The 26,974-nt window shown below is 37.3% G+C and overlaps 1 protein-coding gene across 3 annotated transcripts; it reads left to right on the forward strand.

The window, feature by feature from the left end:
- Window positions 1-4,414: 4,414 nt before the first annotated feature.
- Window positions 4,415-26,330, forward strand: LOC101899122 (E3 ubiquitin-protein ligase Topors). 3 transcript variants are annotated; one of them, XM_005181379.4, is made up of 6 exons: window positions 4,426-4,970; window positions 9,987-11,043; window positions 11,117-11,401; window positions 19,711-20,093; window positions 20,175-22,470; window positions 24,988-26,330. In XM_005181379.4, exons 2-5 carry the CDS (start codon window positions 10,385-10,387, stop codon window positions 22,463-22,465), a joined length of 3,618 nt encoding a protein of 1,205 aa, XP_005181436.2. In that variant the 5' UTR covers window positions 4,426-4,970; window positions 9,987-10,384; the 3' UTR covers window positions 22,466-22,470; window positions 24,988-26,330. The 3 variants fall into 3 exon arrangements, with proteins under 3 accessions (XP_019891574.2, XP_005181436.2, XP_005181435.2); XM_020036015.2 differs by having other exon boundaries at window positions 4,415-4,515; window positions 19,711-22,470; XM_005181378.4 differs by having other exon boundaries at window positions 19,711-22,470.
- The last annotated feature ends 644 nt before the right edge of the window (window positions 26,331-26,974 follow it).

Below are 26,974 nucleotides of genomic sequence, written 5' to 3' on the forward strand. Positions count from 1 at the left end.
TGTGTTGTTGTGAATTGTACTGTTTTGTACGTTTCCAGGTTTAAGAGAACTCGATAAAAGCAAACAATAGCATATAAAAATGCGTTAAATGTCCGCGAAATGGAAATCTCAATGGAAACAAATTCAATAAGAATTCAGAGAACTCAATATATGAGGAAGGAACCATCAACCATCAACAATATCAACATTAAACGGTGAATTTCCGATCTCTACCATCTTTATTACAGATCTTGTGTAGATGAAAATATTCAGATGTACCAATTCTCAATAGAAACAGATGTTAATTTCTCGTTTTATGAGCTTCATGGATTTTCAAAATTTTGAGCCTTTGTGGGGGAGGCACCAGAAGGAATTGACCGATATACCCATCTTCACAGCTTATCTTGAGTTAGTAGAAATAATGGGATGTGTAAAATATAAAAAGAATATGATGCCTGTTTCGGATTAAATAAACGTTTTGGTTATTCAAAAAATATTGGTATATATGAAATGTTGACCCTTTTCTTTTTATTTTGTGAACGGTTTCAGTGCGAGCGTAATTTTATGCGTGTTTTTAAAACAATTGTAACAGAATAAAAAAAAACAAGCAAACTATTTATAAAGAGTTAAATAAAGTTTAAAGGCATGATAGCCAGCGAACACTTCCAAATAAAAAGGATTGTGAAAAGATCAAGAGCAATACGAAAAATTGGACTGACGTTCGTAGCTGCTTAAAGAAAACCTTAGTATCTGGACGCTGATAATTTCTTAAAGGCAGGTATATTGCGGAAAGCGGGAAAAGTTGCTTCCGGAAAAAGATTTTTTTTACTCCAACGCTTTCCTTTACGCTCCACAGATACGCTCGGCAGCTAGCGATTGTCAGCTGCATCCTGTGGTCACCAAACACCCTGTGTATGCCAACTGTGCCAGTGCCTAAGATCAGCTGCTGAAAAGTGGACTCTATCCGAAATATATTTCAACACTGCAAAATTCATCATATGGTCGTGATTTTATGTCAGTTTTCTCGCTGAGAAAGGAAAACTAATATACCAGTGGCCCAGGAAGAGTTCAGTATAACAGCAAGGTAACAAAGTGTTATAAAACGATAAACATCCTTATACTTTGGAAACTATAGCCGGCCGTTAGGCGCAGAAGATAAACAACCCAAGTTTGACTTTATTAATTTTTATTTTTTTTGATACTTTTATTATATTTTTTTTTTGATACTTATTCGAGGAAACAATTTACGTAAATCTTAGTCTAAGTTTTTTTATTTACATTTTTGTGTTACTATAGTATTTTTGTTGTGATTGTTTTTTCTTTATTTTTTTTATTTATTGTAAGGGACTATATATCAAGGGCAGGGGTCTTATCAACCGTTTTTTTTCTTGTCGTGAGACGTAGATGGTCTCGGAAATATTATATACTTAATTGAGCTCGATTAGGTAGGCGTCTTAACATAGTCGGTAACTTTCTGGCGAAATTTCAAGCCAGTGAAAAATACCCAATCCCCTTAGTATAGGTCCTGATAGGGAATAAATTTAATTTTTGACAATATAAGAAAGCAAATCTAATAATAAGGTCCTTTCGACTTTGCAATTTTGATATTCAGCTTCCTAATTTTAATGTCCGAATAAAAATGTGAATCGTATTATAAGAATTAAAATGAATATTGTTTGAGTAAAAATTATTGGAAGGATTATGGTCGAGTGGGGTGGTGAATAGAGTAAGGGAGTCAATGGGGTCCACATAATGAAAAATAGGGTTTCGTGGACCATGGTAGGGTGGGCCGAGTGGGGGTTCCGAATAGCAAGGGACCTTAAAATCCTCAAGGAATGTTCTCTGTGTGTTTTGTTTTAGAGTAAATATTTGTATTCGTTCACCCATGAAATAAATGATGTTGGACCCGAAGTTCGTTTGGCGGTTGAGAACCTACCTGAGAGTCTTGAGCAGCCGGAAGGCCAAACCGATACTGTAAGAGCGGTCCTAACAATTTATTATCGCATACCTAAAAAAATCTCTATGCCGCCCATACTCTGTAGGCATGAAGGTCAGCATTTGCAAAGGTATGTGTAGATTTCAAATTTGTAAAAATCTTAAAAATATCGCATGTAGCCGTATATTAGGGTCTATACGACGACGTGGACCTGCATAGGTCATTTTTGTCACAAGCTATTACAATATTCAAATGCGAAACTTGAAAAAAAAAAACTGTTTATAATGTAGCTAAAATTATCAAAATACCGAATATTAGGAGGTACCATGGGGGTGATAAATTTTCTGTCATAGGCAGTAGTATCCATTAGGAACTTCAAATACAAAATTTGAAATAATTCCGACAAATAATGTCGCTAAAATCATCAAAATACCGAATATCGGGTGTTCCGTTATATGGGAGCTATACGAAGACGTGGACCTGCACATACAATTTTCTGTCATAAGCTGTAGTATTCATTACGAAATTCTAATACCAAATTTAAAATATTTCCTGTAAATAACGTCTCTAAAATCATCAGAATACCCAATATCGGGAGTTACAGTTATATGGGGGCTATACGGAGACGTGGACCTGCTCACACAATTTTTTCTCATAGGCTGTAGTATCCATTACGAACTTCAAATACCAAAATAAATGTCGCTAAATCATCAAAATACTAAGACGTGGACCTACATGGCCCATTTTCAATACCAAAAGTCCTCCAGACATAATATACATTCGAGTAAAATTTTATCAACCTACTTCATTTCGTTCGGAAGCTAGAGTGATTTCCACAGAGGGACGGACACTGATAAATCGCCATAGAATTGTATGCTGATCAAGAATATATATACTTTGTGGGGTCTAAAGTGTATATTTCGAGGTGTTACAAACGGAATGACAAACATAATATACCCTCCATACTATGGTGGAGGGTATAAAAAGAGGAGTAATTAGTTAGATTATGTTCTTGCAATGATAAATAGGAAAATAAACATTAATAATTCTACATAATTTTGGGCAACATTTAACATTAAGCATAAAAAGAAAAAATGCGTGTCACAGTGAAAATGGTTCACAGTGTGGATCAACGATAAATAACGGTAGTTTTCCATATTTTTATTTTGTTCTTTTTTTATTGTTGTTCTGTATTCCTTGCCTTTGCTTACATTTATGCATTGACACGAAATTAGTTTATATCGATCTACTGGTTCTTTTTATTTCATTTTCACGATGGGTCGTCATACTACGGCCGAGCTTCGAAATCTAATTATTGACCACTAAAAAAAGGGAAAAAACCAAAGAGAAATCGCGGAGATCGTTAATAAACCTCGGGCAACAGTTGCAAACATCATTAAATGGTTTAAAAATGAAGGGCGTGTTATCAATAAACCAAAAATTAGCCCAAAAAAGCTTTTCAGCGATTATATAGATTATACCCAGATTGAGTGCACCAAAGCTACGCGGTATGGTTGAGAAACATTTCAATATAAGCTGTAATGGCGAGACAGTGCGAGTAAGCGAGTAAGCGTTTGAAGAAACCCGAAGTATTTGCGTCCGACGGTTAGACACGGTGGGGGTCATGTCATGGTTTGACGTGCTTGTTCCGCCGCTGGTGTTGGTAAATTGCACTTTGTTGAAGGAAATATGGACAAAATACAATATTTAAACATTTTGAAAATCAAGCTTAAACAAAGTGCTGAAAAACTCGACATAGAAGACTCCTTTCATTTCTATCAGGACAATGATCCAAAATATATGGATATTATTGTAAAAGAATGGCTATTGCATAATTGTCCTAGAGTAATCAAAACTCCCCCCCAGATTTAAATATAATTAAAAATTGTGACAGAAACTGGAAACTGAAAATCGAAAACACTACATTTTGAGCAAAAATGACTTAAAAATGGTTCTTTTGGAGGAGTGGGAAAAATAAGTCCAGAATATACCAAAACCCTAGTGGAATCTACTCCCAATCGCCTTAAATCAGTTATTTGCCAAAAAGGATACCCAACAAAATATTACAAATTAGTTTTATTACACTTTATTAAGTTTGAGTTTAAGTGGACCATTTTCACTGTGACATGATTTTTTTTGTAAATGTAAATACTTTCGCAAAATTTTGTGGAATTATTAAACTTTAATTTCATATTGATTTCTTAAAGAATATGAATTAACTATTTACGCCTTTTTTGTTTACACATTTTTATTGATTTCGAAGGCTTTTTATTGTTTAACGTGGCTTGTGACAGGTGGACCATTTTCCCTGTGACACACTGTATGTACATTTGTAATTTGAAGATTTCCGCAAGTAAAGGAACGTGCCTATTATAACGGCCGATTCACAATGTATTATCGCCGACATTTTCAATTGTGTCCCGTTTGTTGCTGTTTCGTTTACAAAAATACCATAAAACGAACGTTTCTTTACAATCTGGTAATATCGTGTATAGACAGCTGATATACGAACGTCGGAACGTGTTGGAGAATTACAGTCTACTTCTGACAATAATATCAATTAGAGACATTAAAGCTCAATAAAATATTTAATATTTTCGGTAAAATAATCGAATTTTCGAAACACTGAACTAAAGAAAACAAAATTCGGCATGAATTTAACGTTACATTTCATGGTTTATGTAAAGTAGATTCATACGTGTGTGTGTGTGTGATGGTCGCTTGTAATAATGAATACCAACAAACAATTTTTGTACGCTTTACAACACTGGCGATTATTGTTGTCGCCGTCGGTCGTCTGAATGGAACAATTTAATGTTTGTAGTATTCGTGTGGCCAAGTGCAGAAGTAAAGAGAAAATAAATGCAAAATTTCTAGAAAAGAGTTGTGATAAAAGTGAAATAATGTTGTGAAATATATAAAAGAACTGAGAGAGCATTAAATGAGATACGAAGTTTCTTTGCCTAAAGTTTTAGAAGCGGAGAAAAATCAATACACAGATTTGCCATTTGTGCAATAAGCCAAAGCCAATCAAGACATTTCATTTTTCCTGCCCGTGAGTTGTTTTTGTCATTGAATTTTGAGTGAAAAGTGTTTGATAATGACCATAGTGCGAATGAGTGGAATACGACAGAACGGCAGAAAGGGAATTGAGTTTGACATAAATAATACCGGAGATGATGATTAATGGGTCAACTGGAATAAAAAAGAAATGCCAGGGTCTAAAATTAATGGGAAGTTGTCTTTTACATATTTGATTTTATTTTGATCACACATTCTAAACATTAACAAAGGTGTTTTTGTTGTTGTTGTAGCAGTAGTACATGTGTGTGTTTGTGTTCTGCTAATCTGGTTCCAGCTCCAGGTTTAGAAATTCGGCTACTTTAACGGGCTGTAGCCAGAGATCCTCTGGAGTGAGTTGGGTAGGTTTGGCTGAGCAATTAAAAAGGTGTAGCGTATTGTGCGGGCCTGTATCACACGCCGGGCAGGCGTCACGCACATCTTCATCAATTCGTGCCCAATACGAATTGAGGCGACTACACCATCCTGAACGTAATTGCGCCAAAACTACCCTGGTTTGTCTAGGCAGCTGACGTTCTTCGGCTGCAATGGATGGGGGGTGGACTCCGAGGACGGCATTCACTTTGTAACTGCTAATAGCATCCGCGACTGCATCGGTGTGAATGCCACTCAGACCTGCCTGATAGGCTTCTTGATCTAGAGGCTCTCTCTTGTAGCGCTGGACCTCCCTCTCTAGATCATGTATGTCCTTCCTGACACGCCTGGGTGGGGGAGAGTTATCCACCATGTGATGGTTGGGATGGCTCTCACGGTAACACCCAAGCAGGTACTGCAACGAAAGCATATGATTATGCTGACGTAAGGGAAGGACTTTCGCCTCCTCATGTAGATGGTCCACTGGTGTCATGAGGAGGCACCCTGTCGCAGTTCTCAGGGCAGCGTTCTGGCAGGTCTGGATATTCTTCCACTGCGTAGCACTAGTATTCGCAGACCACACTGGAGCCGCATAGTTGACCACAGACCGACCTATCGCGTTATAAGAGGTCAACAAGGTTTCTTTGTCCGCACCCCAAGAGCTGCCGGCTAGCGCCTTGAGGACCTTGTTCCTACTTTTCATCTTGTCGCAGATAGCTGTGGCTTGCGCGGACGACTTGAACATGCTGTCGAACGTTACCCCAAGAATCTTGGGGTAGTTCGTGGTCGGTATTAAATTCCCCTCGACCTGAACATTCAGCTGTGTTCTCATCTCCGCAGACCATGTGGTAAAGAGTGTGGCCGTTGATTTCGTGGCGGATATTTTCATATTCCTCGCGTGGAAGTATGCGGCAAGCTCCGCGAGATAGGGGTTCAACCTTTCGCATATGTCATCGACCACTGGACCCGACGCCATGATCGTACAATCATCCGCATACGTTACGATCTCAATGCCGTCTGGAGGGCGAGGAATTCCGGAAAGGTAGAGGTTAAACAGTTCCGGAGATATCACCCCACCTTGGGGAACTCCCTGTTTCACTCTACGGGCTTTGGACTTCTTGTTCCGGAATTCCACGTACGACTGGCGTCCACACATATAGTTGATTATCCAACGTTTCAAACTTGGCCGGAGGGTAGTTCTCTGTACGTCCTCAAACAGTGTGGCATGATTGACCGTATCAAATGCCTTTGATAGGTCAAGGGCTACCAACACTGTTCTGTCACACGGCCTGTTCTGGTTTAGTCCTCTACTAATATGTGTGGAAATGGCGTGTAATGCTGTTGTGGTACTATGTTGTGGACGGAATCCATGCTGGTGGTTGGCAACTGCATAGCTTCCTCTAATGCTGGGGAGGAGTAAAGCCTCAAGAGTCTTTGCTACTGGCGACAAAAGCGAAATCGGCCTGTACGATTCGCCTTTACTGGCATCCTTGCCTGGCTTCAGTAGCGGGACCACCCGGCCCATTTTCCAGGTTTCGGGCACTATGTAGGTGGCTAGCGACAAATTGAGAACTTTTGTTAAGTACTCGACTCCCGGCGTATCCAGCTGCTTCAACATTACCATTGAGATTCCGTCCGGGCCCAACGCTTTGGATGACTTAGCGTTACGGATGACATTTGCAACATCACCCATCGTAAACTGTGGTGGTTCCTCCTCGGCGGGAAGAGATCTGATACGACGTAGTACTCTTCGCTTCGCCCTATCACTCTCGGGGTGCTCGACAAATTGTCGGTTAAAATATTCCGCGCACCTCTTCGGATCAGTCACCGTTACGTCGTTAAAAGTGACTGAGGTCCTATCATCCTTTTTTCCAGGGTTCGAGAGCGACTTAACCGTTACCCACAGCTTACTCATATCGGTTCCAATGTTGCAGCACTTCAGATGGTCTAGCCACTTTTTCCTCTTATGCTCCTGCACCAACCGGTTGACTTCCACTGTCAAATCACTGATTCTAGGATCAGTAGGGTTGGTACGACGGAGATCATCACGCTCGTTTGCTAATCCCGCTGCCTCTGCTGGGAAGTTTGGTCTTATCTCGGGTATTCGACCAGCAGGTATATAGCGAGCGGCTGCAGCTCTGATGATGTTTCGGAAAATCCTTTCTGCTACCCGAACATCAGAAGGGTTGGGCAGTTCTCTGAAGCGGCGGTTGGTGAATTCTCTGAACTCTGGCCAGTGAGCTTTCCCATGGTTAAGGAAAGTGCGGCGTTCAGAGGTTATGAAATCGGGCGACCTGCTTATGGAGACGATTATCGGGAGATGGTCTGAGCCAAGAGAAATGACGGGTTGCCAAGTCACGTCATTTATCAGACCGGGTGACACTATGGTTAAATCTGGCGAACTGTGACACTCTCCTCTTATTCGGGTGGGGGCATCCTCGTTAACCGTGCAGAATGTGGAGCAGTCAATCTGCTCTGCCAGCGCTGATCCCCTCTGGTCATTACCTAGGACGGAATGCCACAACTCATGGTGGGCATTAAAATCCCCTAGTACCAGGCGGTTATTGCCTACCAATAATGGGCTAATATCAGGCAAATAACGTGGTTCACAGCTATTAATCGGCGGGATATACACATTAAGCACCTCTACCTCGGCAGTTCCACACTTGACTGCTACCCCCATACATTCCATGTATGGGTCACTAGAGACTAGCTCAAGCGAGATAGGTCTGTACTGAACAGAATGGTGTAACAGGAACGCTAATCCCCCACCTCCACATCTGGTGCGATCCTTCCTTAGTACGTTGTAACCATAACAACGTTGTAGGCTGCAATTTTCATTCAGCTTGGTTTCCTGCACCGCTGCGATCTTAATATTCCTCCGACTCATAAATTCCACTATCTCATCTATTTTGCCTCGAAGTCCGTTGCAATTGAATTGCAAGAATGATGCACAATCCGGAGTTGGAACAGCAACATGTGGCGTTAGGTGCTGCGGTGTTGGTTGCTGTTCTGGAGACTGCGGTGGAGTGCCATACTCCGACGACGTCTCTGACGAGGACGACGAAGAAGAGGACTCGCTGGGGACTACGTTACTGCAGCAAGTCGCAACATAATCCCTTTCGCTGTAGTCTCGCAAACGCCTTAATCCGGAACAGTTCTTGAAGTGCACCCACTCTCTGCATCCATTACATCGCACCGAGACAGATCTGTGGTGGATGACGTTCTGACAAACCGAGCAGAACCAAGGTCCGGGGTTTTCCTCAATCCCGGCACGGACCAATAAAATCCGGAGCAAGCATTCCGGGATATGCTGCTCCCAATGCAGAAAAATAAACAAACACAAACATGTACATACTGGGTTGGCAGCCGCTGGCCGAAACAGGAAACTTGTTGTTTCGGGTCAATCCGGTATCGTAGAACCCGCTGCCGTGGGTAGTTCAGTTTAATTTTTCACCTTTTTACATTTATGTGGACTTGAAATTAGTGTGTATCAACAACACAAGTCTGATTGGGATAAATATTCAAGTATTGAAATTATTCTGTTTTGTGGTTTTTAGCGAATATCGCTAAATTATTTTTAAAGGTCCAGGGATGCATGAGCTTACGGCCATTATTTTATTTCCAACTAAAGCCGTTTTTTCATTTAGCCAGCAGGTACAACACACACCTACTAGTGTTGGAAACTTAGGTTTGCTTGTACTTTTTCACATTGAGGTACAATATCTATGGAATATGGAACAAGTTTCCTTTATGGATCTATATTCCTCAGCAATTTGAAAACAGTAGTTATATTAATTACAACTCTATATTTTTTGCGCAATTAATTTTCCAAACATATGGCCCTTAAATTTTTCGGCATACGATTATTCAATGGTGTATTATTTAATGGATTATGTTGAATAGTTCGCAGTTTGGTTCAAATTCGTATCGTCATAGAGCAAGAGACCTATACATTCGAGTTTATTTTCCATTCTTTTTCATATTTTTTAGAATTTTTTAAATTTATTTGGACTGTACCAAACCTAAATCTATATAGCCCATTTTCATTGCCAAAAGTCCTGCAGAACTAACACACATCTGGGTAAAATTTTTGCCAACTACTTGATTTCGTTCGGAAACTAGAGTGATTTTTACAGATTGACAGACATTGCTAAATCGACATAGATTTTAATGCTGATTAATAACATATGTCTACCTCTTGTGGTAGACATAACGGAATGACAAACTTAATATAACCTCCATGCTATTGGGAAGGGTATACAAATCGGTAGAATTAACTGTTTTTGAAAAATGCTAGTCAGTGAATTAGTGTATATGTGGTAGTAACATACAACTCTTTTCAATCAATCTTCAATTTGTCTTGTGTAAATGCCGTTAAACGCCGGTGAACAATATTTTATGGCAAATAGCAAAATGTACAGAATAAGACATTTACCATCTCTGTTCCATGAAAGTGTGTTTAGATTGTACTTTTTTTCGAAAAAGTACTTCTCTCATCACTGCTACCACCACAACAATTGGCCTTCCGTCATTCTACTTTTCGTAAACAAACCTTAGAATATATTTACAATTTAAGGATTTTTTAAGCAGATTTATTCATTACTTTTCGTTTTTCTACTTTTTTATTTCACAGCTCTATTGAATTGCATTGCAGCAGGGAAGATAAAAAAATCGATTTTCCTAAGAACACCTTTTTTTTGGCCGAAAACAACAGAATCGTCGTTTGTTTCAGCACCTCGTGAAATGTCAAATGAAATGAATGAAAAACAATAACAACACAAATAAGTGGCGAATCAGTGTTTTGTGAACGAATAATAAGGGGAATAGTCCCAAACCAGAGAGAAGAAGAAAGATAAATTGCAGAGAATATGTAGACATGGAATGTCTACAACTTTTCTGAACAAACGTGTGGAAATTGTCTTGCATTTTCGGTTGGAAAAAGTCTCTAAATATCAATAAATGATTACAAATAACGTCGAGTCATAGTAAAACGATTTACAAAAATACAACCAAGTTTGAAATCCGTATTCGATGGATTTGCTAGACAGCGCAATGGAGCTATTGAATAATACTTCATCGCCCACGATTAGCAGCGGAGGTAGTAATATCAGCTCAACAACATCTCATGGCGAATCCCTATATCAACTGCAATCGGCAAATGCAAATAATTTAGTTCAAGAAGCAATGGCCATGGCATCAACCGCAGAGGGGGTGGATGGAATAGGTGGTGGAGGTGATGTCAGTGGATTAGAAGTTGTATCTCAGCCACAACAAACCCTGGAGGATGCTTTTTTACCCCGTTATGCATTGAAATCACCCAGGTCTTCTAGCAGCAGTGAGAGTGAATCAGAGGAGGCTACAAATCCAACAGCTGGAACTTCAGCCGATGGCAATGGGGAGAGGGTGGCTTCACCACCCCCAAATTGTGCCATCTGCTTGGGTCGTTGCAAAAATAAATGCTTTACCGACTCATGCATGCATCAGTTCTGCTTCAAGTGCTTGTGCGAGTGGAGCAAAGTCAAACCAGAGTGTCCACTGTGCAAGCAAACCTTCAAGTCGATTATTCACAATGTCAAGTCAGAGCACCAATTTGAAGAGTACCATGTCCAGCCGCCAACTGTGCAAATTGCTCAATCCCAATTTGATATGGATCTGGCACAGATGCGCATCTTTGGCGTTGTTAGTCAAAAGTAAGTATTGATTTAACACAATAGAACATTAAATGAAGCAAAATACCTTAATGCAATTCTCTTCATCACATAGTATTGGCCGCAATGAAACCTGGAGTGATCGTGTGAATCCTAATTTTATGTACGCTATAGCCCCAACAGCAGCTGGCGGTGGTAACAACAATCGTTCCATGCCAGTAGGTAGCTTGCGAAATCAATATATGTATCGTGCAGAGTTATTGGATTTATATCGTCAAGAATATCCTGATAGTACATTAAGCCAATTGTGGCGTCGCTATGTTTACGATCGAAAATTATACGCCCTGCCAGTTCGTGATGTTACCGGGCGTTTTCGTGAAAGCAGTTCTCAGTATTATAGGTAAGATAATTTCTCAGTATGATACTTGATTCTTTTGTTTTATCCACATACAATGTATTTCCAATTGGCATGGCTATTTGAAGTAAAATTCCATTAAACTACCGTTTTCTTTATATCAAGTCTGGTGACTTTTTCAGTTCTTTTGACAGATAAATTAGCAAAGTTCAAGGCCAACCCTGATAGATTATGATCTATTTCTTAAAAAATGAACAGTAAAAAAGTCAAGATTAGGATACCTTTGCAATATTGGGCGCAATATAAAAGAAAATAAGATTTTATTTACAGAAGTACAATTTTTTAATTTGAAAGCAGTAAATGATTTACAGTTGGCACCCATGCATTCTGCTTGTTTTTAAATGATGTCATTATGACGCCCAAGAGGTCTTGTAATTGTAACGACATCAATTGTCACCTTTAAGAAATGGGCCTTTGTCATATTTTTTTTTAAGGGGTTTCTCCACCTCATGGTTGAGGATAATAAAAGTTCGGCCAGGTCAGGCTTAACGAATTTAACCTTGATTTAATTAACGAATTTATCTTTGATTCAATTTCATTAATTATTTTTAATATGTTTTTATTGAAGTGTTGTTTTTTATTGTTGACCTGTTGTACATGAATTCTTAATAACTTTATTTTGGCTAGTGTTTTTTTTTTATAATTTAGATTTTTATTTTACGATATTTCGACTGTCTACGACAGTAATCTGCAGATGGGCTATATCGGTCCACGATATTGTATAGCCCCCATACAACGGTATCCCCCGATATTTGGTATTTTGATGACTTTAGCTAAATTTTTCAATGGAACGGTCTAAAAATCAATATTAGAAATTCTTTCCAAGCACTTTACTCCCTGAAAGAGAAATATATAGGTTTACGATATTGTATATCCCCCATATATTGATACCCCCAATATTCGATATATTGATAATTTTGCCACATTTTCCAACGGAATTTTCTGAAAATCCACACAAGGAGTTTTTTTTGAGTACTTTACCCTGTGGAAGAGAATTGTCTATATAGGTTCACGATATCTTATAGCCCCCATATAACTGTTCCTTCCGATATTCGATATTTTGCTGATTTTAGCCACATTTTTCAATGGAATTGTCTGAAATTCTACACTAGCAGTTCTTTCTGAGTTCTTTAGCACTTGAAAGAAAATTGTCTGCATAGGTCTACGATATCGTATAGCCCCCATACAACGATAGCTCCTGATATTCGGTATTTTGATGATTTTAGCTACATTTTTCAATGAAATTTTCAATCGTGTTGGCAACCCTGTTGTGATTAGTTCAAAAAATTGTGGTGCTCCGTGCTTTTGAAAAAAATTAATAGTTATTGCGTTATTAAATTAATTAATCTGGTAAAAAAGTGTTTAAAAGTGTTCAATAGTGATTTGTAACTCAAAGTGATAATTGGTGTAGTGTTTTAAAATCTTGTTTTGTGTTTTAAAGTTATATCAATTTTAAAATTGTGTAGTTTTACATTTTCCTATTATCCTCTTTCTTTTGTTACATTAGCTAATTAGTTGTTGTAACATTATCGTCTTGTTTTGTTTGTCATCTCAAAAGAGTTGCCAACATTTAAAAAAAATAAAATAGAATAAATATAAATAACAAAAATTCCAGCTACAGATCTAATCTTAAATAAAATATTTGGAACTTGTGTATTAAAAAAGAAATAGTTATAATTAAAATAAAGAAAATGTCGTGCCCTTTTGAATTGTGTAATATTGTTGCAGAGGATGAATTGTGTGTTACCTGTTGGTTTTGTCTTAATCAATGGCATGCAAAATGTGCTAGGATTAATGCAAAAGTAGTAGACACAATTAGAAATAATGTTGGTGTTCGTTGGTGTTGTGTGCAATGCAGGAAACTCTCTGCAGACTTTTATAATTTTGTAAAGGATTTGCAGTCGGAATTGACATCGATGAAAAAAGATTTTTCCTCATTATCACTCCGATTTGAGAATTTCTCTACATTGTTTGAGAAATACCAAGAGTTAGATGAGTTTGTGTCGTCACCGTCAGTTTCTGGACAGAAACGCAAAAGGGCTGCGAAAAAGGCACCAACTAAGGGAGTGCCTAGTCGCAAAGCAATAGTTTCTGTTAAGAACACTGTTCCACAACCGGTCTCAGTTAATATCACTGATACAACTGAGACTGGACGTGAACAGTCGTATGCCAGTGTTATTACACACCCAGTTCCGGTAGATAACAGCGGTATAGGTAAAGGGGTAATTAATCCTGATGTTATGAATATTGATAGTGAGGTTTCTAAGAAAACCTCACAATCTACTCGTGACATACAGGAATTATCATTTCCTTCACTTGTCACTAGTGATCGTCCCGAGACTGCTACTGGCAAAACTCAACCTGTTCAAAAATCATTATCCATGGCCCCCGCCATGAAAATGATATTTGCAACAAGGTTTGCACCAGAAACAACGGCCGATGACATAAACTATTATATAAAATCAAAAATTGAGGGAGATTACTTTTTGAAATGTTATAAGCTCAGATCTGCATTTTCTGAAAGTAGATCTTCTTTCAAAATCGTTGTGCCTGACAATATTTTTGTACAGTTGATTTTAAAAGAATTTTGGCCTGCTAGGGCATTTATTAAAGAATTTGTGGACCAGACTCGGTGCCAAAAAACTAAATGATTCATTTTCTATCTGCTATCAGAATGTAAGGGGGCTTAATACAAAATTAACCAGTTTATATACTGATAGCATTGGTTTCAATTATAATGTATTGGTTTTCTCCGAAACTTGGTTAAAAACATCTATATTAAATAGTGAAATTTTATGTTCAAAATATCAAATGTTTAGAAAAGATCGTGTTTGTAAAAAAGGTGGTGGCGTCCTTATTGCAGTTGATACCAAATATACCACTAATTTAATTGATCTAAATGATTTTCTTGATATAGAATTTGTTTGTGTTTCCATTGAATTGGGCAAATCTAAATTGTTTGTAACTTGCTCTTATATTCCCCCCTCATCTTCGCTTGACATTTATAATCAGCATTTATCAGAAATAAATTTAATTACTGAAAAAATGAAAGATTCCGATCGCATTCTGATCCTTGGTGATTTTAATATGCCCTCCATTAAATGGCTTCCAATGCCAGATTCTGAAGCTTTGATTCCTTTGCCATCTGAAATGAACAGTACCCAGTATACATTTGATGTTGTAAATAGTTTGTGTGACTTAAATCTTTATCAAATAAACAGTATAAACGGCAAAATTCTTGATTTGGCGTTCGTAAATATAACACAGCATTTTGATATATTTAGAATTCCTCCAATATGCACTCCTGAAGATATATACCATCCAACTTTATATATCTCCATGACTCACAGTTATGTAATTGAAGAAAGTCAGTCCGACTCATTTAAAACTGTTCTTAATTACAAAAAAACTAATTTTCGAAAACTTAATACCCTCATTTCCTCCATAAATTGGGCTTCTGTGTGCCTGTGTAACAGCCATACAGATTTAGAATATGTAATTGATAAATTTTATGATATTTTAAATAGATTTAAACTGGAATGTGTTCCAACCACTAGAGTTAAAAATTCAAATAAATATCCATGGATAACCCCTGAGTTATCAAGTTTAAAAAATTCTAAAAATAAGCTTTTTCGTAAATATAAAAAATCAGGCTTAACAATAGACTATACTAATTACTCTGTTGCTAGATCTAAATATACTTTACAGTCTCGACGATTGTATAATCTTTACCTAGACAAGATTAAAAATAATGTTAAATCCAATCCTAAATCTTTTTATGATTTTGTTAATCTAAAACGAAAAGTTTCCTCAAAGCCCTCAGTATTGAAATATAACAATAAAGAATTTGTCACAGGCACAGATATTGCTGAATGTTTCGCAGATTTTTTTGCCACAACCTATTCCAGTACATCTTGCCAAATTAAAGACTCGTATCCTTATAAGTTATCACAGGCTGATCAAATTTGTATGCCTTTTCTACAACGTCATGATGTGTCCAATAGTCTGCGTAGTTTAAAATCGATTAAATGTCCAGGACCGGATGGCATACCTAATATAATTCTTAAATATTGTTCAGAAACATTAGCACTTCCGTTAACTATATTGTTTAATTATTCACTTAAATTTGGTCACTTTCCTACTTTTTGGAAAAAATCTTATATTATACCTTTACATAAGTCTGGTAGTCTTACTAATGTGTCAAATTATAGAGGAATTGCAAAATTAAGTGCCATACCAAAATTGTTTGAAAAATTAATTACTGCAGTAATTTCACAGAAAATTCAATCTATATTGAGTCCATATCAGCATGGTTTTCGTAGTGGTCTTTCAACTACAACAAATCTTATAGAATTTACGTCAACAGTAATAAAAGGATTTGTTCAGCGTAAACAAACTGATACAATTTATACCGATTTTAGTAAAGCTTTTGATAGGGTTAACCATGAACTCCTAATATATAAATTAAATTATATGGGTTTCAACACAAACTTAGTCAAATGGATATCATCTTACTTACAAAATAGATCACAAGTAGTTTTGTTTGAAGGGTATCTATCCAAAACGATTAACGTTCCATCGGGTGTTCCGCAAGGAAGTCACCTTGGACCGGTCCTCTTTCTTTTATTTATCAACGATTTGCCTAATTCCATAAATTACTCGAAATTGTTAATGTACGCAGATGATGTTAAATTATTCATTTCCCATAATTGTGATAAACGAGCTAGTTTACTTCAAAACGATTTAGATAGCCTTTTTAAATGGTGCACGTTAAATTGTATGGAGTTAAATTTAAGCAAATGTAAGCATATGTGCTTCTCCAGATCTTCTTCTCTGATATTAAAATATAATATTGCCGGTCATTCATTATCAACTGAAGATTCATTTGTTGATCTTGGCCTCTTGATGGATCCAAAATTAAATTTTAATAGCCATGTAATAACAATGGTAAATAAAGCAAATGGTGTTTTAGGTTTTGTTAAACGGTGGGCCAAAGAATTTTCTGATCCATATATAACAAAACAATTATTTACGTCTCTTGTTAGACCTATATTGGAATATGGTTCTGTTGTATGGGATCCTCAATATGCAATATATTCAGATAAAATAGAATCCGTGCAAAAACAATTTCTGCTATTTGCCTTACGAGGTTTACATTGGAATAGTGATTTTGTTTTGCCTTCTTATGCTAGCTGGCTAAAATTAATTAGATTGCCTACACTTAAAAGCAGACGTATTATGTTGAACTCCATGTTTGTACTAAAAATATTAAATGGTTATATACCTTCAGATTTTCTGATTTCATCTATTAGAATTAATGTTCCGTTTAGATCTAGTAGATACTACCAATTATTATATACTGATTTTCACCGCACGAATTATTCAATGGGCGAACCTCTTAGTAAAAGGTGTGTTGACTTTAATTCTGTGTACTGTAATGTAGATTTTGGTATGAGTTTAGAAGTTATTAAATCTAGAATAATTTTATTTTTAAACAATTAACATACATGTTTTATTATTTGACAAACTAGCTGATGAATTAAATTCTGTAGCTGGTTTTAAATTTCCTACTGAATTCCCATTATGATGCGGATCATGATGTGTACGCGATCCCTCCGTAAAGGGAGGTCGCCCCCTCGGTCGGCAGGGGTGGGAATGTGAGGCGTGGGAACGTTCGAAAAAAAAAAAAAAAAAAAAAAAATCCATACTAGAAGTTATTTTCAATCACTTTACTTTACTTTTAAAGAGAAATATATAGGTTCCCGATATCGTATATCACCCATATAACGATTCCTCTTTATATTTGGTATTTTCATGACTTTAGTCACATTTTCCAACGGAATTGTCTGAAAATCCATACTAGAAGTTCTTTCTGAGTAATTTGCCCCCTGTGCCTCCAGATATGGAAGATTATTGTCGATATAGGTCTATGATATCGTAAATTCCCTGATATAACGGTATTCGACTGATATTCGATATTTTGATAATTTTAGCCACATTTTTAAATGGAACTCTCTAAATATCCATACTAGAAGTTCTTTCCAAGCTTTTTCTCCCTGCAAGAGAAATGTCTATATAGGTCCACGATATCGTATAGCCCACATACAACGGTACCGCCCCATATACTATATTTTGACTATTTTAGGGACATTATTCACCGAAGTTGTTACAAATTTCGTATTTAGAATTCGTAGGTCCAGGTCTTCGTATAGGCCCAATATATCAGTACGTCCCCATATTCTATATTTTTATGATTTTAGCTACATTATTCACCGGATCTTTTGTTCAATTTTCGTATTTGAATATTGTAATCGCTTATGACAACAGTTCCCTATGCAGGTCCACTTCTTCGTATATACCCCAATGTAACGGTTTTTTTTTTCGATATTTTTAAGGTTTTAACAGAATTTTTAGTGGATGTTATCCTTTTGAAAATTTTTAAATTCTCACCATATGGTGTACATGCATAACGAATTTATGTCCAGTTTTTCATGAAAATAATTTCCATTTTCGCCCTAAGTTCTTAACAATATTTTAGGTTATCCATATAGTCTTTATATTTGTGTCGACTCGGAATTTCTTTCAACATTTCTTGCCGAAACTATTTGTATGTTGAAAAATAATTCTTGGGTTTTCAGATTTTAGCGCATGTCTTTTTCTGAAACCATTGACAAATGCACTTCTAGAGGCATGTGATAAATTTGCTTTCTTCTTTTTTATTGTATCGCAGACCGTTTGTATGTCAAGACCATATTTTTCTGATAACATACCAATCACACAAATACTTTTTACGATTAACTTTCAATCACAGGCTGAATGTATTTTATATTCAACTAGCTGACCCAGTCCGCGTTGCCGGCCCGTAGTTTTAGTCTTTAATGCATAGTTTTTAAAGAATAATAATTCATAAATCTCACATAAGTGGCACAATTTTTTGTATAAATTATGACTCGATTAAATAGAAATAAATACGTCTTTCAAAAAATCTGATCTTATTTTTCAGTAAGAGGTTTTAGTTTGAGAGTTAAAAACCTAAATAATATAGCATATATATTAAAAAGTATACATTAACTGTTTATAATAGGCCCATGTAAGACGGTTCCCTAAAAAGTAGCATAAACACACATTTTAAGTCAAATTTCTTCGACAATAAAATCAAAACCCTCGCAATAGGTAAAATCAGGAGGGACTTTTATATGAGCGCTACTCCGAAACATTGACATTGAAAATTTTCCGCGAAGGTCTTCTACCAGAAGGGGAGCTATGTATATCACAATATAGACCAACCTGACACATATTTTGAACAAATGATTTCTCGTGTTACCCCTAGGACTATATCAAATTTAAAACTTTGTCGTAACTTTTGCGGAGTATAGGGCAAAATATTTGCGCCGTTTGTGTATGGTTAAAAAAGTTAGATCCGGGAACCCCTCTTTTGCGATTTTTATTTACCAACCGAAAAATGTCCTAAACCCAAGATTGTCTGCAGCTCAGTGTAATTACTGACGATAGCGCATAGTGCCCGTATAACGTTACCTATAATTTGAGGTTACTTTAAAGGGTTCGGAAGAATTTTCCGAGTATATGACTCCTTTTCTTACTATATTTTCAATTCACTTCACAATTTAGTATAGTCCGTATTACAGTGTCTCTTTATATTCGGCATTTCACTGATTGAAGTCCCAATGAATGAATTTTGAGTTCTCATTGGATGGATTATTTCCATATGTCATGTCAATTCCTCAGCCCCAAAATAAATACTTAGGATTGAGGGAAAGTCAACAGTATGTCGTGTAATAATTTTAAAACCGATATCTTCATTATTTGGCAAATATAAGGATTTTAGATAAATCGAAATAGTGGGCGTAAAAGTAGACGTGGTCAATATTTTTTGCTTTAAAAACCTAACTCGGGGTATGACGAACGTTTGTACAAAAAATTATGCAAATCGGCCCAGCCGTTCTCAACTGATACCATTACCAACGAACAACAATTGATTTATATATATATAGAAAGAATTCCCTTTTGAAAACAGACATTTTACTGAGATTATTTTTTAGATTTGTCAGAGTATTTTCATTTCTTTTTATCATATCTTCATTTTGATTAAAGCTTATTAGTTTTTATTAGATACGTTTTCATTCATTCTACGTGGAATTAGTTAATTATTTCTTATGAGCAAAATTTCGTTGCTCTTGTGGATCAAGTTTTGTTTATTTATGCATTTATTTTACGTTTTTATACATTTTTATCACTTCTAATTCCCCCATAAACATTTTCTTCTCTATTCTTAGGGATAATCCAGCACAAATACATCGTTTGATGCCGTGGATCAGTCGCGATTTGCAATGTTTGTTACGTCAATCCCAACATGATGTTAACACTGTCTTGGAATCCATCAATTCAGCCTTAGTTCTTATGAATATCCTATCGCCGTCATTCCGCCGTCGTTTGCAAACATATTTGGGCAATAAGACCGCACACTTCATACACGAATTGAATAATTTCGCTAGATCGCCATTTGATATGATTGGTTATGATAGAGTTGTTGAATACTCACCACAGTCCAGTGAGGATGTCGTCATAGAATTCACTTCATCGGATGATACAACTGATACAGATGAAATCGACGTAGCTGAAGATTCAGCTACCCAATCTGTCGCTGCATCGACAAATGGTGGGACTCTTGATAATGATGATGTTGAAAATCTTCCAAGTTATTACAGAGTATTTAATACTCATTTCAACTCTTTTACAGCTATAAATTTAACAATTCATAACCGCTTAGCGTCAAATATGACACGACATGGAGGTGATGGAACAGCCGGCCCAAGTGGTTCGATGCGTTCGGTTGTACAAGATGGGGTTAGTTTGGTTATTGATTTAAGAAACGAGCCGGAGGAGTCGACTGCGACCGATGCAGCTGTACATGGCAACAACAGTACAGAGGCTGTAAGTTCGAATTTAAGTCAGCCAACCGTTACGGAAAACATCGAATTAACATCGGGCAGCAGTGATGAATGTGAATTTGTTTTGGAGCGTAAACCTCCACATTTGCGAACACCCGAAAAGGTTAGTCTAGACTCGGCATCGGATTCCGATGTGGTTTTTGTCGAAGAAACAAAACCCTTAAACAAAACCTCATTCAGTACAAGTGAAGCAGAACCGGACAACGATGATGCCGATACGGGCAAAGTAAAACGCCAATCGTCTAATCGTTCTAAAATTACAGCCTTAGTAGAAGCCAAGAAACGTAGTAATCAACAGTCTGCTACCAGTACAACTAAGAATGACGCAACACCAAACAATTCAGATATATATAATGTGGGAGCAAGCACCTCGGCGGCACTACGGCTATCGATACAACAAAACAAAAAGCGGACTAAATATTCTCTGCGTAATGCAAGAGCGGACACGAATCAGGTCAATCCAACAAGACGTCGTGGCAAACGTTTGCCAAGCGAAAGCAGCCATTCCAGTAGTTCCGACTCCTCCTTGGGTGATGGGGCAACAAGTGGGTCTTCAAGCGACGAAGAATATGTTCTATCGGCAAATCAGAGGCATAGTGCGAAAAAACGCAGGCGAGTTAAAAAATCAAAGAGGAGGAGAAGTAAGTGTGGCACTTCAGCTACAAAACGAAGGAAGACAAACAACAATTATGAATCGACTGACGATGATCCGGAGGAAAGTGAAGATGACGACGACGATGACGACGAAGATGATAATGGGCATATGGGAAAGAATTTTGCCCTCGTTATGGCCTTAAACGGGCGACTAAAAAGACAAGAGGAGAAACTAAAAACATTGCGTGCGACAAATATCGATGACGAGGAGAATCAAAGCGAGGGGGAGAACTCATGGCGTGTGAAGGCAGTCAACGAACCTTTACGGAAACAGCAACAACAACAGGCTAAAAGTGCTCTAATCGGTAATGGACGTAAGCGAAGGATACGAAAATTGTCTCACAAGTCAACGAACGACGGAAATATCAAACAGCCTAAACTTGACGACGATGAAACGCAGGGTGGCAGTGATACCCATGGGAAAGAAGAGCCAGCATTCAAAAATGGTGAAAGCTCAGGGGAAAGCAGCGAAAGCGATAATGTAAAGTTAATAGAGTTGAAAACAAAGCTCTCGAAAAATTCTACCAGTAATGAGAACCTGGAATCAACAAGTAACGAGCGTTTACATGACGAAGATGCGAATCGTGTTACCAGTAGCAGTAATGACCCACAAGATAAGTGCACGGAAACAGCAATAGCCAGTCCTCGCTTGCCGTATGCCCAAGAGAGTCTCCATATAACTGCCTGTGATGATAATGCCGCCTCAAATATGCCCACCGTTGTAGTATCCGCCCCCGAAACGCAAACGCACAGTTCATATGATGATGATACAGTTGCCATTGCTGCTGGCTGCAGCCATCCACATACAACAGGTAGCGAAGCCAAAACTGCACCGGTAGATGATATTCAAGGCGAGAATTCAGGAGAAAATTCAGAAAATCAAGACAAGTCTGTTAACTTCAAAAATCCAGTTGATGACATTAAAAAAGAGATGGAAGAAATCGAACATGAGGGTGATACAGAGCATGCACGCAGAGAGGCAAATGAGGACAATGAGTATAGTAATGAAACATCCAATTTATATTCAACAACAGAGCACGATGAAGAACAGGAAGATATTAAACAAGAACGTGAAGAAGGAGAAGAAGAGGATGATGATGATGACGAGGAAGATGATGTAGATGAAAATGGTACTACGTTAAATGAGAATATGTCTCACGATTCGAATGTTTTCGATGCAAATAGCATGAGTAATACGACCACAACCGACACAATACTAAATGACGCTGCCGAACAAATTTCACCAGCTGCCGTTAGTTTTTATACACCTCAGCCACAGTCTTCTTCTTTCAATACTGCCGATTTTGCTGACGACAATACGATGAATAGTAGCAGTTCAGAGAGTTCAGTATCATCTACCACAACATCATCAAGCAGTAGTAGCAGCAGCAATAATACCAATGATTTTATGAATTATCTTTCATAAACTATGTAAGTAATGTTTTATCGGTGATATTTATTAAAGAATTATTCAAATTATATTTTAAAAATTATTTAATTTTAGATTAACTCAAAATTCATTATTTTGATGTGTCCTTGATTTTATTATTGGCTTTTGACATTAGGATAGGGTATAACACACAGTGTATATGTATGCTATGTGTTGAAATTTCGCTAATCTGGTTCTTCCTCTAACAACAATGTAGAAAGGAACCTGAACAAATCGTGCATCGCTTTGGCAGCCCCCTCGATGTCAAGAAAGGCCTTCAATAATATTCTTTCCATTCAGTTAGGAAAACGGTCACTACTTAGCCTTTTGGTGATAATTGACATTCTAATCGAACTGGAACATTTCGGAACAAAGGTCGTGGTTTACGCCGACGATGTGGTCTTGCTGGGAAATTCCCGCAAACTGTTTAAGATCTTATGCAGGGAGCTCGAGTTAAACTCTCGAGATGGGCACGCTGCAATGGACTTGGCGTGAACCCATCTATATCTGAGCTCGTACTCTTCACAAGGAAGCGGAAAATCCCAGACTTTTCGTAACCTATACTGGATGGTGTTATGCTAAGCCTTTCTTCGGAAGCAAAATATCTCGGTATCATCCTAGACCAGAAACTAAGATGGAAGAGGAACATCGAGGAGCGAGCGAATAAGGGCTTAATTGCACTTTATTCCTGCAAAAACTCCATAGGAAAAAGCTGGGGACTCAAGCCTCACATAATCAAACGGTTATATGAGTCAGTCGTCCGACATAAAGTGCGATTAAGCCTTTCTTCGAGCCCTCTACGATATAATTCTTCTAATTTAGTAGATATTCGGGAACAGTACCGAGATACTTGGCTTCTGAGGATAGGCTTAGCGTGACTACATCTAACATTGGTGGTGAAAACTCTACGAGTTTTTTCTTTCTTTCTTTTTCAATGTCGAAAGAAGCTGTCAATATGAAGAAAGAGCCATTCATATTTTTCTCGATGTGACCTACGACGTCGTTTTGCGCTGTCTCAACAGACTTGCCCTTCATGTAGACGTGTGGTAGAGTTCTGATTTCAACCTTTCAGGAGGTTTTAGCAGAAAGGAGGAATGACTAATTGGTCTGTAGTCCTTTGGAAGTGAATGACTTGGCTTCCCAGATTTGGGAATGTATGTGACAGTGAAGCCTTGAGAAACTCCAACAGAATCGGGACTATTGCCGTTGATGCATGTTGTAGCATAGCAGTATTAGTACCATCTGGCCCTGGTGATTTGAAGGGTTTGAAAGTGTCGATGGCCCCGCTTCATTTTGGGAATACTTGAAATTCTATCAATCAGGTTCTCATTCTAAGCAGTACATTGACGACCCCACTGAGTGAGTTTTCGATAGATTATCGCATTTGTACAGTAGGGCCTAAGAGTCTCTAAACCGGAGTCACTCCACGTACCATCTCCACGCTTTATACGTCCAATATATTTACGATCTTTTGAAAAGACTATGCGGAATATGCATGCTTTTTTTGACATTCGCTAGCATATCCATGATTTGCGCTTAACCTTCTTCATCTCAATATTCTTAAAGGCTGCCTTATAGGCTTCCTAGTCCGAACGTTGTTTGGTCTTGTTGGTTCTATAACATAATCTTGAGCTTGCTTTCCTATAGTTGATTAAATGGCCTGCCTGAGAAAGTAAGCGGTCACGATTTTTTTGATGAAGGCCTTGTACTAGAATGTACACTGAGAGGAGATCTTTCAGTCCTATGTAAGCGATCCCTATTAGTAAGGGTGAAATCAATTACCCTTTCCCTGTCCTTGTTTTGAGATTACGGATCAAAAATGGAGTCACTTCTGGCCTTTCCTTGCTGTTAATAGTCTTCGCTACTATCGACAAGAGCTAAATCGTCCTGTAGATTCGCCTTGCTGGCATCCTTTCCTGGATTTAGTAGCAGGACTTCCCGTCCCATTTTTAAGGCTTCGGGAACAATGTGGATTGCTAGCGACATGTTAGGGACATTTGACCGTTACTTAACTTCCGGCTTATTCAGCGATTTCAACAATACAATTAAGATTCTATCCCGACCCAAAGTTTGGGTGACTTGGAGTTTCAGAGGACATGTGCAACATTACCCATTCTAAACTGCAGTGGGCCAGGAAGTGATCTAATACGACATAATATAAGAAATTTCGCCCTATAAGTATTCTATTCACAACTTATTCATATCGGTTTCACTTCTCCGCTAATATTGTCTTGCATCAACCGGTTGATCACCACTATCAACTCGCTGACTCTGGAATCAGTAGGGATGGAGAGACAGAGCTCATCATGGTTATTCGCTAGATGATGTTTCGGAAAAACCTTCTGCAACCCGAACATCAGAAGATATGGGCAGTTCTTTGAAAAAAAACGGCAGTATCAGTTTCTCTCGTGTGATCACTTTGTGATTTTGGGTTTATTGTTCCCATTATGTATCGCATATTTATATAATACAATTTTATTACTATTCAAATATAATTATAAATCTTCTTTCCATTTCAGGTTACAGCCATTCATCTATACTTTAATTCCGACTTAATAAAATAGAACGAACCAAACTACAACCAATCCAATTTTTTTCATGGCATCCATCGACAGCCGATAACGATAGCAACAGAAAAACTCACTAATATCACGGATATCCATAGACACATAAATAATAAATAGTTTAATTTTATATATCGTATATGAACTCTCATCCATAGCAATATATACATATACGCATATGTATGTCATACATAGAATGAACATTTTGCAGAAATCATACATTTGAGTAGAAAGAGCAATGCTTTCATACTATAATAACAATTACAAATATTTAATTGTAACTTATTTTTGGCTGGAATCGTTCCATACTCCATGTCCATAATTGCAACAAAATCCTTAGTATAATTTAATTTAAGTTTGAACACAAATTTGTATGTATAATCTAATTATAAATAGTCATAAGTTTTCAATGTATTTTTAAGTTATCTTTTTTGTATAGTGTACAACTGGTAACACAAGTTTTTGTACATCATCTCAAACATCTCCATCCTGCAATTGCACATAAAAACAATAACCGGAATAAATTCAATTATTATAATGCAATCGATTTCATGAGATGTATCCCTTTGAAAATACAGTCCACTTAATCCAGCAGGAATATTTTAATAAAATTATTAAAAATATTTAATCAAGTGAACTCTCTCATTATTATTATTTTTCCAATTGATCAACGAACAACTATATGTAAAGAAAAAGCAAAACAACAAATACAAAGAATTAAAGAAAAAATGGGGGAAACTCAATTGTAAATAGTTATGATGTAGTTGTGAAAAGTTTCAGAATATTAAGACACAACAATATTACTCTTTGTTTGATTCGAATTAAAACTTAATAAAGGAAAATGTGTTAAATGTGTGAGTGTGTATGTGCGTGTGTAAGTGTGCAGCAAAAAGAGTAAATTGTAATGGGATTGTTCCTCCTTTCGTGTTTGAAATCATTCACCACTGTTCATAATAATATTATAATGGTATTGTACTATCTAAACTCAATAAAATGCTTTCACCGTTCTAAGTTTTATAAGCGATATTTTACAAATGATTAAATTTAAATACTTTACATAATATAAAAATTAAAAAATATATATACACAAACAAAACTACACATTCATATATGGAGTAAGAATGAAAGTGAAAACAAATACATACTTATGTTCATGTATTTGAAAATCGTGTGTTTTATTTTTGATATTGTGGCATGCAACTATGTAGTTTGTAGCACATCGAAATTTATGATACAAACTGATACATCCATATGAATCTCCACATTTAAAACCGTCGTCCTTTGTACAGGTATATAAATGCATTGTTGTTTCCTTTAAAATTATGGTGAGAAATCCGTAAAATAGAGTTGGTTCCCTATATGCAAGTAATGCATTGGCTGTATGTAACTATGACTGACCTATGGATACAGCATTTGCGCACAAAACACACTCCGAGCACGGCATTCATTTTATAGTTGCCTATAGCATCCGCGACTGCATCGGTATGAATGCCTCTCAAACCTGCCTGATAGGCTTCTTGATCTAGAGGTTCCCTCTAATAGCGTTGGATCTCCCTCTCTAGATCATGTATGTCCTTTCTGACACGCCTGGGTAGGGGAGTGGTATCCACCATATGATGGTTGGAATGACTCTCACTGTAACACCCAGTCAGGTACTGCAATGAAAGAAAATGAATATGCTGACGTAAGGGAAGGACTTTCGCCTCCTCGTGTAGATGATTCACTGGTGTCATGAGAATGCACCCTGTCGCAGTTCTGAGGGCAGTTTCACTCTACGGGGCTTTGGACTTCTTGTTCCGGAATTCCACGTACGACTGGCGTCCACACATATAGTTGATTATCCAACGTTTCAAACTTGGCCGGAGGGTGGTTCTCTGCGCGTCCTCAAACAGTATAACATTATTTACCGTATCAAATGTCTTTGATAGCTCAAGGGTTACCA

This window comes from Musca domestica, unplaced genomic scaffold, assembly GCF_030504385.1.
Source record: "Musca domestica strain aabys unplaced genomic scaffold, Musca_domestica.polishedcontigs.V.1.1 17, whole genome shotgun sequence".
NCBI classification, from domain to species: Eukaryota; Metazoa; Arthropoda; class Insecta; order Diptera; family Muscidae; genus Musca; species Musca domestica.

Excerpts from the sequence above, each read along its gene's own strand:
- LOC101899122 (XM_020036015.2), top strand. The coding sequence starts at position 10,385 with ATGGATTTGCTAGACAGCGCAATGGAGCTATTGAATAATACTTCATCG. Across the intron at positions 11,044-11,116 it reads TTTGGCGTTGTTAGTCAAAA|TATTGGCCGCAATGAAACCT; the intron begins GTAAGTATTGAT and ends TTCATCACATAG. Across the intron at positions 11,402-19,710 it reads AGCAGTTCTCAGTATTATAG|GGATAATCCAGCACAAATAC; the intron begins GTAAGATAATTT and ends CTCTATTCTTAG.